This window comes from Ambystoma mexicanum, chromosome 1p (assembly GCF_040938575.1).
Source record: "Ambystoma mexicanum isolate Mex_15411 chromosome 1p, UKY_AmexF1_1, whole genome shotgun sequence".
Lineage (NCBI taxonomy): Eukaryota > Metazoa > Chordata > Amphibia > Caudata > Ambystomatidae > Ambystoma > Ambystoma mexicanum.
The window spans coordinates 832745477-832760083 of NC_090921.1; the positions used below are offsets into that span (position 1 = coordinate 832745477).

Sequence of the window (14607 nt, forward strand, 5' to 3'; positions counted from 1 at the left end):
TGCCTGCAATGAACCATGGGTGGAAATATCTGGAAATATCGTGAGCAAGGGACCGCATGACTCTTCAGCTGAGAAAATAGCAACCATTTATCCTCCATCACTCGGTGCTTGTGCTTAGCCATGGGTCTATTCAAACTGGCAAGAAAGCCCCCAAGGGGTGTGACAGGAGCAGCTGAAAGACAGCCCTGTCCAAAAAGCACCCTTTTGAGACTGATCATGAACTGCAAAAGCACGGACCCTCAATGACAAGCAGAAAGGGTTAACATTCCCCTTTGCCTCCACTGGAAGCACAGTACATATATTAAGAGTGCAAAGGATCCACAAGAAACGTGCCTCTGCTCCTTCAGCTAACAACTTGTGATCTATGACTTCAGTCATATTTCCAGTGTGACACCATAAAGAATGGGAATTATACGTTTGTTGTCCTTATACATCCTAATGTGCCTGTATTAATGAAGTCCTTGTCTACCCAACTGAATTCAATATGTCTCTCAATCATGTATGAAGCTCTATGTTTCTTTGCTGGTTAAGTCAAGATATCCCTTTGCTCGGTACCGCCATAGCAATATTTACCACATTCCCTTCTGCCGTTTGCAGTGATTTTACCATTGGTATGGAAGATGTCTTTCAGCTCTGGTAGCCTCCTAGGCAGCGTACATAACCCTCAGGAGGGTAAAAGACTTTCCTCCCAACCACACCCTGAAGGAATAACGAAATCGCACTACACAATGGGGGTCTAGTGAAAAGGCGGGACGAATGCCACAAGACTCTCTCCCCCTTGCTGTAAAAATGAAAGAGAGATAACAAGGTAAGTGACCACCCAGTATAATACCAGTAGCTGCCCCTTCTTCCAGACCAACTCCCTGTATGGAGCACCCGTTAAAGTCTTCGAGAGCTCCCGTAACCTAGAGGTAACTCCCAGTGGAGTCATTTTGCTGGAAATGTGGTGGGGGACATGACATCTAAATCAAAGGGGCCCCAGCCAAATGAGTGTGACAAAATGCTGTGCCACAAAAGTTGGGGAGACAAACACCCTTCCCCCCCTAAAAGTACACCCATGGCCACTCCAGATAATGATGTGGGTACCAGGACAAGGAAGAGTGATAGGTGGTGGCCAGTCCCAGGTGGCCAAGAGTGAATATATTCTAGGGGTGGTCCAATATGGTGACTACAGAGCGCAATACAAGAATAAATCTTCAGTTAGCTCCACGAGAAGCTGTATAAAACAGTCCCACTAAATAAATGTTCACCTGGATCAATTCACACATAACACAGTCCACACGAAGAATCTACAAGGCCAAAAAGGATACAAAGGACAATAAGGAAGAACACTAAACCAAGAGGTAGACCAGAAGGAATTCACGGGACAGGCAGTATCAGGATTCCAGAAAGTTCAGTGCAAAAGACGGTTGTCGTTTAATGAGCATGCGCAATGCGGAACGCCAGTTGGCAAACATCACTCTTCTTTAGGTAGATACTTTAACATCTGCGCTTGTGTTGCCTGGCCTCGGCTCAGCACGCCATTGGTTGTTCTTGTGCGCAGCACGTTGACACGAACCGATGCCAGGAATACTGGGAAATCTAGTTACTGCAGCACTGGTCATCTGCCAGACTCCACGGAAGCCTCCATCCAAGCAAGGGTGGGCATGATCCCGTACCCATTGTAGGCTACACACGCAAGATCAGGACAATGTTTAACCACAATATGCTCATAGCCAAATTGTGTCATCGGCTTGCTGCCAAACTGGGGATGGCACTCAGACCACTCCTGCTCAGGGACTCACGGCAGGCTTTTCTTCCAGTAGATTCCATGACCTTGTCATTCATCGCAGTCTGTTTTGAGCCAAGTAGATGTGCCTTGTAGGGTGATTGTCTGGAGCAGCAGCCCTGACCTTGTTCTCTGGAAGTGACAGCAGTTTAGCGAGACTGGCAGCAGTGGGTAGGTTTCTGGACCTGGGATTGAGAGGCCCCCACGCGTCTAAACCTAGAGATCTTGACAGATCATTGCAGGGGATGAACAGGTGGGGTCCTGTCCCAGCATGTTCTGAGAAGGGAAGACACAGGATGGCGCCTTCGTGAGAGGAAGTGATCTAGGACCCGGTTCTGAGCTGCATGCAAAAACACATAAGCTCAAAAATAAGAAGGTACTGAGAGCCGGGTAGGACGGGCCGATATAAAGCACTGGTTACACTGGAGAGCATTGGTAGGCTGTGAGAGCATTGTGTCATTTGAAATTTCATCTATCTATGTCCTTGTTAGTTGAATCATCATTGATTGGAATTGGGGATTTGTAATTACGCAGAGGCAGTGCGTGCGCCCCCTGATCAAACGTTTTAGCCAGGTCAATTTTTCTAGCAGTGATTGACCCTCTGAGTGTGAGATGATGTAGTAGTAGATTGCTCAATTGACAACTTTCAGGACTTTATGGGTGAATTTGCTGGTCATTAATTATTTGATTACACTGAGAAATAAGGCTGCGTTTTTCCCCACAAACCAGATATGGGAGGGACAGGAGTGATGCATGCTGTACCCCTACAGACAAATCACAGAACCCCAGCTTTACTTCCTAGTGCTGCAGGGTAGTTCAAGCCCAAGGCTCTTTCAATAATTGGTCTCTGCTGAACCTTTAAATAAAATACTCACTATTGTCATCGGTTACATTTCCTTTGAGGCACCCTGTCCCTAGGCGCTTAATCAATCAGAACAGATATGTTCACTTCCGGATTTCATCATGTCCGGAAGTCCTCTTCACCAGGTAACACCTTCTCTAGAACGACCGTCTCCTACTTGACCCCCTGCTGTGGTTTGGAAAACATCTCCTTCTAAAGTCTCATCGCCAGAGTCTGTATTTTGATCCAAGATGTTGAAATGATTGATCTTGACTTTTATGATTTTAACAGGACGGGATTCTTTTCGGGACTGTGGGAGCCTATGACTGGGACGGCGCTGTCCTGAAGGAGACTAAACATGGCCAGATCATACCTCTGAGAGAAGCTTTCGAGAAGGAGTTTCCAATTAAGCTCAAGAACCACGCCGCCTACCTTGGTAATTCAGCACAGCGCGCCTGTCCTTCGTTTGCAATTGCCTTTGCTTCTTGCTGTGTTTCTTTGCTCCTGTAAACCTCTGGTACGGTTGATCAGTAGTTGTGAAGGGCTGGAATCTGTGAAAGTTGAGGTGCACATTTCTGGCTTGTCCATGGCAATCATTGCTCCTTCTATGTCTCCTGTCTTGTCTCGAGGAACAACCTCTTAGAATTATAGGAAGTCGGGTTGACTCCTATTCCCAAGGTAAGCAGAACTTAAGACTATTGGTTCAGAGGGATAACAAAATGATGTATTCTTGTTATAAATAGAGGCTGGCATGCTCCACCCAGCAGGAGACCCCACAGTGTTGGAAGAACGTAGACATTTGGCCTTGACATCTTCCTTGCACCTTTTGAAAGGGCAAAGATAATGTCTAAGCAAATGGGGTATTGTGTTATCTCACATCTTCTAACTTAGTCCAGCATCTTCCTCGCTTCCAGCCAATCACAGCACGCTTTTGTGCTGAGCTCGGTTCCATGTGATGGACCCTTGCTTGGTACTTTCAGTAAAGGCCCACCAAAAATTCCTGACCTGTTCTAAAGATCTTTTGAGATCCTAGAAAACCTGTGAATATTGCCGAAATTGCACTGTATGCCACACTATTGCTAGACTAGCCTCTCCCAGACATATATCTGCTGCTTTTTAGAGTCTGTTTCCTTCGCTGTGCTGTTACTATATGAGTTTAATTTCTTCGTAAATTACTGTCGAGACAGATGTCTTTCTTGATCATGTGCGATTGTGTGGTATTGTTGATGCGATCTTAGCAAAGTACATCAACCTAAACAAAGGTTATGTATGACTCATGCATAAACAGGGATATGTGCTTGATATACATACATGATGCTATTTAAGACAGTTTCAATTCCTTGTTGTTATCTTATCACAATCTGATACAGCATTCTTTGTATTCTAAGCCGCCTACTGGCAGTCATTCTTTGCCATTTGTAACTGATATGGGTATGCAAACTGAGAAGGATTTAGGCCTTGGTAATGAGCTGCTTGGTTTATATAAGACGCATAGGGGTTGGCAAAATTGCTGCAAAGTTGGGGCAGGTAAAACTAATGCAGCCCCCGTTAAATTCTGTGTTGATGCAGCAGTTTCTGGTATACACCCGGAGGTAGGGGGTGTATCTAGGATGAGTGGTACAGGGTTGGTGGAATCTGTACACCCCGTGGGTAACTTGAGGTCAACCTGTGACTGGACTACTGTGAATAAGGGTTTGGGTGGGTTGGATGTGATGCCCTAGTTTGATGCTAGAACCTTTGTAAGAAATAGTGTCAACGAGTCGAGGCAATTCTTTCCCTTATTATTGTTAGAGTATGTTTTGGTTCCTAAATATAATGTCGGGTTGACATTGAATCGATCAAATATTCTGAGGGGACAATTCTCTTAGCGGGAGATTGGAACCCTAAGTGTTTGTCTCTGGGAAAAGGTGTGGGCACGGATACTAATTGGGAATCACCTTATAATGTAAAGCAGCAGGAGCAGGGAGAAATTTAAAGGGAATTTTGTTCAGATTGGGGACTTCTCATTGTGAATGAACATGTGAAAGGTAATGTCCCCAGTAAACCTACATGGCATAGAGAAGGTTCAATATCTCGGATAGATTATGTAGCGCTTTCAGAAACGTTCTTTCAATTTTGCTGTTGTTGATATGGAAGCTAAAGATCATTGTATCATAACGGCACAATTGAATGTAAAATTGACAATATTGGTACAAACTGTAGGGACCTTACAATTCATCAAAAACAAAATCAGATTTCATAGAACCCGCGATCCACGGAGTTGTCTAGTATGGAAATAACTGACTTTTGGCACTCCACTACATTGAGTTATAAGCTGGGGGGGCCCTGTCAGTAAAAGCATTTTCACACGTTTTTGTCTAAAAAAAAATAGAGGTCTGTGATAGAAGGGTAGTTAATGGGTTTTTTCTAAAAGAGACCATGTGTATAACGTTCAAGTACAACTAAGGAAAAAAACAGGTGAGGCGAACAATTAGGAATATCCATGTTGAGGGCCGAGACCATATGCAAAAAATTGGTACGACGTCCATTCATTGCAGTTTTTTTTTTGCTGCATTTTTTGCTGCTCATTTTTTACCGCAAAAACCCATCGCAAAATATGGGGGGAGGGGTGGTGGGATATAGGTTTTGCAGCAAAAAAATCTGCGGCAAAAAATGCCACGAAATAAATGGAATGACATGGAACCAAAAAATCTTGGTGATTAAAATAGAATAAAATAAATTATACAAATTTGTTAAGAGCCCATAGATAACTAATGGCACAAAAATACGGGGAGAGTATGTTTAGGGCTATTGTGCAACATAATGGGAAAAATCTCTGTTCTTTTGTACATAATAAGGGGTCCGGGGGTTTTGAGTTGTTCACTAATCCTATTCAGGAACAGTTGTGGAGAGCTCACTTTATAAAATTGTATAGGAAGACCTTTAATTTTGCCTACGAAGGCCCTTGTAATGTGGAGATCTCTATTGAATAGATAAACTCTATCTTAGTGTCTTCTTCCAATTCATGGGTGCCTGGGCCTATTGGGCTGTGAAATAAGGTTCTTGAGATCGCACCCAAGCTTTGGACACTGATATTATCTATACTATTTGATAGTACCTTAAGATCTAAAACCCATCCTGAATCGTGGTGCACCTCACTAGTGGTACCGATTTATAAAAAGGGAGATCGCTTAGACCCGCTGAGTTACCACCCGATCGCCCTCCTGGATGTGGACAGCAAGGTTTTCTCGGCATGTATATTACAATCAATTGAAGAGTGGATAGAAAAGACGAAAAAGCTGTCCAAATTTCAAACAAGTTTCAGGAATGGTATGGGGATCGGACGCAAATGGTCTAGTTATTAAAACGTTCATTAAGTGGGCAAGTAGAAAGGGGATGGACTCCCTATACGAAGCGTGTGTTGATCTGAGACTTGCGATTGATATGGTTGATAGAACGAGACTTTGGAGTAAGCTCCCTGCCTCTTTAATCTTTATATATCAGACCTTGGAGATTTCTGAGAAACCGTATAATTTGCACCTCCAGTTATTACTATTGAAAAATGATTTTAGCTAAGTTACGCGGACGATGTCCTACAATGTATAAAACACAGATAGGCTTACAGAGACTTTTAACAAGATTTTTGGAATACACAACACTTAATATGTTGCAGGCAAATCCTCTAAAGACCAAGGTTATTTGTATCAATAGAAAGAGAAATAACTCTGTGAATTTTAAGTGGTATATACGCGAGAGCCGGTTGGCAGTGGAGCAGACAGTGAAATATCTGGGCTTTACCTTATCAGGACCTACACAGAGGGTCGTCCTAAAAACAATCTTGAGGGAAAAGGCTACAGTTGGGAAGCCAAATGATTTCTATTTGTAAGAAATATTGTCAATTTACTTTGAGCCCCTTGTTATCATACTATAACATGAAGGTAATCCCAGCAATTTGATATGGTCTGGAGACTAGTTCATTTCCATAGAAATTTGAAGTTGACACGTTAGAAGGCATGATATGACAGAAAGTGTTACATTTGCCATACTGTTAAGACATGCAGCTATTATACATTATAAGATGGTCTTAACATCTCTGTCCAGTGTAGTTGCATGGAAAACGCTGTCATTATATAGAAACAAATAGACAGTTCAAACTTGCTAACTTTAAAAGAAGGTGTGTCTGTGCCCTGGAGCAAAGTGAGATTTCCCTGGAGGGTTTAGTTACCAACCGTGATCGAGCTGAGAGTAACATTTATGACGTATAATGGAAAAAAATATGTGAGTAGAAACGCAGTTATAAACTGTTCGCAGAATTAGGTATAGAGAATAAAAAAGAGGAGTCCTCCCAGGCTGCGTTAGGCAATGTTCAGATGGTAGGGCACTGAGAACATTTTTAAGGCTATGTCGAAATCTCGTTTGCACTCGTGACATTTTTTATATTAGAGGATTATGTGTAAGAGACAGGTGTAGATTGTGTCAGCAAGCCAACAAAACCCTAAGACACTTGATGGTTGTTTGCCCCCATCTACAAAAGGAAAGAGAAGAATGGTTTAGTGATTATGTATAGGATGCTGCATTTTTAAATACTAATTCCTTTTGGTATGGAATAATATGAGGCAAACCCACTTCATTATTAATTAAAGTGGTAATGTTTTTAAAGGTTCTGAAATTGGAGAATGATGTGTAATGTATTGAAGGAATTACGTGTTGCGGATTTATGAACTATGATTTTTTTTTCAACTTAGGTATTTGGCATTATGTTATTTATGGAAATTGTTTATGGAAATTGTTATTAGTATTTTTGGATGATTCTTGCATTAAGTTTGTAATAAACCATGTAGAATTTTAAAAAAACTCTAGCGTGTGCACTCTAATACCTTTGGGGTTTTTAGCGGTATACAAGAGGATTGTAACATATAACATAAAGACATTGAACACAATCGTCAGAATGTTCAAATGTAGCATCCATTTTCCAATATTCAAAATAAGGAAGTTCAAATTAGGTTTTTAACAACTTCAAATGATTGTGCAAAGAATGCATGCTTGTACGACTGCATTACGGTTTTAATAAAACACCATGCTTTCATCGGTTGAGCAGCAGAGGAGGTTAGAGGACGAGAAGGTGGTCAGATGTCTTTGGAAATGTATAGCAGGAGCCCCCACCTCTGAACTCAAAGAAGGGCCTCTCTGGTGGAATCCATGGCCGACTTATGTGGAGCCGCCAACTCTGAACTCAAAGAGCCTCTCCTGTAGAATTCATGGCCAACTGATGTGGAGCCACCACCTCTGGGCTCAGAGAAGAGCCTCTCTGGTGGAATCCGTGGCCGATTTATGTGGAGCCCCCAACTCTGGGCTCAGAGAAGAGCCTCTCTGGTGGAATCCGTGGCCGATTTATGTGGAGCCGCCAACTCTGGGCTCAGAGAAGAGCCTCTCTGGTGGAATCCGTGGCCGATTTATGTGGAGCCGCCAACTCTGGGCTCAGAGAAGAGCCTCTCTGGTGGAATTTATGGCTGACTGATGGGAAGCCACCACCTCTGAACTCAAAGAAGAGCCTCTCCGATGGAATCCATGGCCGACTGATATGAATTTAATTCTTTCTTCGCCAGCAGGGGGGCTTTGCTAGATTCACATGCTTACAATTCACCGTGCATCAGGAAAGACGAGTACAGAAAGCATGCATGTTGTCCTTCTTGATATTACGGTTTACGCAAGTGTATGAATCTAAACTAGAGAATGAACCCAGATTGGAGAACACATATAATGTTATATAGTTTGGCAGCACTGTTGACTCGTCCAGAGGTTAAAGGCCAGTAAATGAGTGCATGGATGGGCAGGTGCAAGGATGGATGGGTGCATGGATGGCCGAGTGCATGGATGGATGGGTGCATGGTTGAGCAGGTGCATGGAAGAACCGATGCATGGATGAACGGGTGCATGGCTAAGCGGATGCATGGATGGACGGGTGCATTGATGGGTGGGCGCATGGGTGGCCGGACGCATGGATGGCCAGACGCATGGATGGAGTGGTGCATGGATGGCCGGGTGCATGGATGGATGGGTGCATGGATGGACGGGTGCATGGATGGGCGGGTGCAGGGATGGACCGATGCATGGATGGGCGGGTGCATGGATGATAGGCGGATGCATGGATGGACGGGTGCATGGCTAAGCGGATGCATGGATGGACGGGTGCATTGATGGGAGGGCGCATGGGTGGCCAGACGCATGGATCGACTGGTGCATGGATGGCCGGGTGCATGGATGGACGGGTGCATGGATGGGCGGGTGCAGGGATGGACTGATGCATGGATGGGCGGGTGCATGGATGATAGGTGGATGCATAGATGGACGGGTGCATGGATGGACAAGTACATGGATAGACGGGCGCATGGATGGACCGATGCATGGATGGACGGTGCATGGATGTGCGGGTGCATGGATGGGCGGGTGCATGGATGGACGGGTGCATTGATGGGTGGGCGCATGGGTGGCCAGACGCAATGGATGGACTGGTACATGGATGGCCGGGTGCATGGATGGACGGGTGCATGGATGGACGGGTGCATGGATGGGCGGGTGCAGGGATGGACCGATGCATGGATGGGCGGGTGCATGGATGATAGGCGGATGCATGGATGGACGGGTGCGTGGCTAAGCGGATGCATGGATGGACGGGTGCATTGATGGGTGGGCGCATGGGTGGCCAGACGCATGGATGGACTGGTGCATGGATGGCCGGGTGCATGGATGGACGGGTGCATGGATGGGCGGGTGCAGGGATGGACCGATGCATGGATGGGCGGGTGCATGGATGATAGGCAGATGCATAGATGGACGGGTGCATGGATGGACAAGTACATGGATAGACGGGCGCATGGATGGACCGATGCATGGATGGACGGTGCATGGATATGCGGGTGCATGGATGGGCGGGTGCATGGATGATAGGCAGATGCATAGATGGACAAGTACATGGATAGACGGGCGCATGGATGGACCGATGCATGGATGGACGGTGCATGGATGTGCGGGTGCATGGATGGGCGGGTGCATGGATGGACGGGTGCATGCTGAAAATGTATCAAATGTACTCTATGCTGGGTGTCATTTATGAAGCCCGGAGAAGTGCTCTGACCATGGCACTGACGTGTTGCCGCCTCTAGCGCGTGCCTGTGTTCGTACATACAATGTTTGGTGGATGTTAGATATACGCTGCGTACATTCAGGCAACAAATTAAATAATAGAGTCGTCATGCCACACACCACTTGCCAAAGCTCCTTTGCACTGGCTGCATGAGGCCTGTCACCAGGCAAAGTTGCCTCCCGATCAAAAAAGGCTTTAGAGAGTTCTCAACAAGTGCAAAAAGCCTAATTTCAGCCATTTTACCCTGAGTCACACCCATTCACTGGTGACCAGGATCTGACAAGATGGCCAGTGGTTCCCTGGGAGAGGCACATGCTTCATTTGAGGGGAAACGCTGCCCCCAACGTTATGCCGTCCATAAGGCGCCATGTTTTATCGATAGCATTCAAATAATTAATTTAAATTTGAATATTTACTTTTCCTAATAAGAAACCGCCTGCTTTATGGCTGTGCACAGAGATGCTGCTCGGTGAAGCGGGCCATTGGAGGGCTCCTATACAATACAGTACTGTACAGTGTCAGACTCCAGCGATGGGGGGTAGTGAGGGAGCAGGTGCTCTGAACATGTCCTATTCTTTTTTGTGGAATTGGACAGCTGTAACAAGATGTCTGTGGTCCTGTTAAACTCCTACCCTTCCCTCCTGCAGGATACACCGTGTCTTCTGTCAAGCTGAGGAATGGCAAATGGCTGTACATTGCGGGCGCCCCGAGGTTTAAGCACAAAGGCAAAGTCATCCTGTTCGACATGAAAAACAACGGAAGTGTCGCCATTTCCCAAGCCCTGCTGGGAGAGCAGGTACGTGCAAGCCCCGGTGTGCACGCGCGTAAACTATTGCGCACCTGCAGTTATGGCGCGTTGCGATATCGATTAAACGAAGTTTCTGCAATCCATAGGAACGTGCCACGCATTACGAGGCTGGTTTTACCAGGTGGCCTTAGTGGGATCCGCTAAAGAACCAGGGAGCTAATAACAGGCCTGTTATTAACTCCCTCCCCATTCCCATTGAGCCTATGGGGGTCAAATGGGGATGGGTATTTTGAATGAGGAATTACCGGGTCCTCTAAGGTTGGAATGGCCCGGTAATTCCTCATTCAAGGAACCCAAACTCGTAATGAGGCCCAGGGTCTTTCGACTTTTTCAGTTGAAATGGGCCTTGATCCTCAGGGGGACCGCCGAGAAACTGCCTCCATGTTGGCAGTCTTATGAAAAAGCAAAATATTTATTTAATTCAGAACATTACATGTGTAAGTTACAGGCTGCCTTTGCTGGCACCCTAAGGCGGACCCATCCCTTAGATCTTGCAGTGCCCACCAGAGTTCTTCTTACCACCTTGCCTTTTTACTCCAATTTTGACTACATTAGCACTTTCTGACAAAGAGTGATTAATAGCTTTTCAGTGGACAATTTGTGTTTCAGCTCTCTGCTACCTGCCTGTCCCATGATAATCTGCAGCTATCTAAGTACATTCTTTTATGTCTCCATTATAATCCAATCAAACCACGAGTGCCTCAGACTGTTTCTCCTATCTGCAGGCAAGGAGGCCCCCAGACATCATGTTAAAATGGGGTCCATACGCCCTGACACATCTTCAACCCTCCCTGATTGCACCAGAAGTTCCACTCCTGGAACCCCTACAGCATCTCCTGATGTAAATTGCTGTTAATGCATGCCACTAACCCACCCCTGTGCCTACAGGGGCCTAAACAGACATGTGATGGATGGTTTATTTTCAGATTGGCTCCTATTTTGGCAGCGAAGTCTGCCCAGTTGATGTAAACAACGATGGCATCACTGACGTCTTGCTGGTTGCCGCGCCAATGTACCTGGGAGCTCAGAATCGGGAAACGGGACGAGTGTACATTTACAGAGTGGGCCAGGTAAGCAGAGGGGCTGCAATCACACCCACCTTTGGTAATTGGCTGTTCCTTGAGAGCACTGGCTGCACTGGGCACCGAAAGACCATCACATCATTTATTTGAGTGGCATAATTTATTTATTTATTTGTAATTCTTGTATAGCGCTACTCGCCCATGGGCCTCAAAGTGCACGATTCATATGTACTTGTGTAGGCTGGGCAGAGAGTGAAAATATCGATTAAAAAGTCATATCAACTTGAAAAATGTTCATTAAATACAAATATAGATTGCGGGTTTGTGGAGGACGGTTAAAACAGCTAGTTGTCTACTAAGCGAGAACCACATCACAAATGGGGAGTGGAGATTAAAATGGTAGATGGGCGGGTAAATGGGGTACCCCAAGTGGATGGGTCCATGGGACAAAGAACACAGTAAGCACTTGTAATGGGAATAAGAAAAGTGGTGGAGCGTGCCCACCCTGGTGAAGTCCCGTCAACCTTATGAGTCAGATCCTGATTGGGCGGGTAGGCCTATCTGCAAAGCCTACGTGAAAATCGAAGAGCAGAAGCACAATTACTTGCCTGTCATCTGTCATCACCTATCACTTCTGATACATGACCTACCCAATGTAAGAAGAACGCCTCACTTTACCTCTTTGGTTTTGGCTTCTTTCAGCGCCACCAAAAGAGGCAAAGTAATTGATTTTGAGAGATCTGTGCGTTTTCTGTCGCTATCTCTTAGCAGACAAAACAAGCACCTGCTAATGGTTTGCTGCATTAAACTCAGACAGGATTGTAGTCTGCCTTCCCTTTCCATGAGGTCATGGAAAGTGAAGACAAGTGCATGCATCTTCCATTGAATGTCTGTACTCCCTGCAGGATAATTCCTCACTCGGTCGGCAGTGCAAGACAGAAGGGCTCCCTATGCCTCCGTTGCTTCCCTGCACTCAGTGTCCAGGGGATTAACATGCAGGCGGAGTATGGGAAGCACTGCAGCATGACTTGATACCCCCACCCGCCTCCCTACTTGTGCTGGCAATATCAGTGGAACAGGGAGGCAAAGGCAGGATTGCCATAAGCGGCCCAGATACAACCCATCAGCCACCAGAACACTTCGTTTCCCTCTCTTTCCAATCCCATGCCCAGCTCTTTCTTCTTCAAAGCCAGTGCATGGGAGAAGAGTAGAGCAGCACTGAGTGCCTCTGAGGCGCCTGGCTCCAATTCAAGGTATGTGGAAGACGAGTGAGTTGACAGTGAACTTCTCTTTGAACATTTGCCCATATGCCACTCTGTCATCCTAGGCCTTCACATTGCCAGTTTCTGGGATCTATCGCCTGCGGCATCCCTCATACTCTCTCCCTATCCATATGTCCTAACTCTGCATTGTACATATAGTTTGCTAACTGGCTACGATAGAAACCCAGATCATTATTTCAGTTCCTTGCCTGACGCACTTTCTCGGGTTCTTTGTCTACCTACACATGGTGACGTTTGGCCTCTGCAGATTGTGGTAATGGTGTTGGGCACTCTAGCTGCAGTTTCTGTTTCTAGTCTATGTCACATTCGACGGCTTCCAGCTGGTGAGGGGCGGTCCGCCAAACTGCTGAGACTCACTGCGGTACGCTTCGACTCTAGCCGGACACAGACCTCCATGAAATACTGATGGCAATTCCAAACTGGTCATTATTGTCGCATTCTTGCTCTCTTCGCCAAACTGTTTGGTCGTGCACAACAATCTAAAACAGATATGTTATCGCTGATTCCATGACTAATGTGGTGCCATTTTGAAATCACGCGTTTGTTCTTACCAGTAAGAGAAGCACATTTAAGAGAAAACCGGCCTTTCCAAAAAATTCCCGACGCCATCTTTGCTGCGGCTGGCCATGACTTCCTCAGGAGTGGCCATTAGCACTGAGCTGGTGAACCCATCCTTAAGCACTCCCTTTAATCATTACAAGATGACTTTTGAGGGGTAAGTCTGCCCCAAAATGCTGCACTGACGCTCCAAAGGGAGCTTGTCATGATACAGAAGTAATGATTCTTGAAAACACAAGTTTAAAAGCCATTGGATGTGAGTTGCGCCAGGTCTTCTGGGAAGTGTGTGCTCTCATGACAAATCTCCGCTCCTCTGTTTAGACTTTACTGACCTTTAATGGCACACTGAACGCTGAGAAGAAGCCGCAGGATTCACGCTTCGGCTACTCTATGGCTGCCGTCCAAGACCTCAATCATGACGGGTTCCAGGATGTGGCGGTTGGCGCGCCACTGGAAGACAACCACCTGGGGGCTGTGTACATCTACCACGGCTCCTGGAGAACCATCCTTCCCAACTATAAACAGGTCAGTGGGAGGTCAGTGCGCGCTTCTATGGCTGTGTTTGGCATGGGGGAGAGGGTGTAGGCTGTGCACACCTGGACCTGCACAAGATTTAGGCATGGCATGGATGTGTGAGGAGACGTGAACCTATGCTTTGAATGTTTAATTCATGCTAAAATATCTGGAACCATCTAGAAAAGTGTGTCTTGAGATCCAAACCTCCTAGATCAGGCCCCGCGTTCCTCGATGCTTGGAGTCTGCCCATTCCTCTGTGTGATGTGGCACCACTGACTCTCCCTAGTGTCCTGCGCAGACAGAGCACTGGAATGACGCTGGTTATGAGGGCTTAGAATCAGGAACCAAAGCCCCTGCTCAGACACTTAAGACTTCAGACAGCTGTGTCTCCCTTGCCCTACTCAGCCCCCCAGAAATCTTTGTGTGTAGCCATGAAGGCTTTGTCGGAGTGTCATGCATTACATGAGACGTGGTGATTGTACCCTGAAAGAAGTCACAATACAAACCTATGTTCTTCTGTCCCCTGGGCGTGGCCCCAGAGGATAGAAGCCTCTTCACTCTACCCAGGCCTGAGTTACTTCGGACGCAGCGTGAGTGGACAAATCGACCTGGATGGAGACGAGTTGGTGGATCTCGCTATCGGCGCAGAGGGAATGGCCATCCTGCTCAGGTACGGCTTTCCGCAGGT

General features: G+C 46.2%; 1 protein-coding gene across 1 annotated transcript in view; it reads left to right on the plus strand.

The window, feature by feature from the left end:
- The window catches only part of ITGA10 (integrin subunit alpha 10), a 610846-nt gene that overhangs the window by 418160 nt on the left and 178079 nt on the right, over positions 1–14607 (plus strand). Inside the window, exons 11-15 of the mRNA XM_069652761.1 lie at positions 2901–3045; positions 10380–10528; positions 11467–11610; positions 13725–13928; positions 14459–14589. Coding sequence (XP_069508862.1) covers positions 2901–3045; positions 10380–10528; positions 11467–11610; positions 13725–13928; positions 14459–14589 — 773 coding nt within the window. The remainder of the gene's footprint in view (positions 1–2900; positions 3046–10379; positions 10529–11466; positions 11611–13724; positions 13929–14458; positions 14590–14607) is intronic.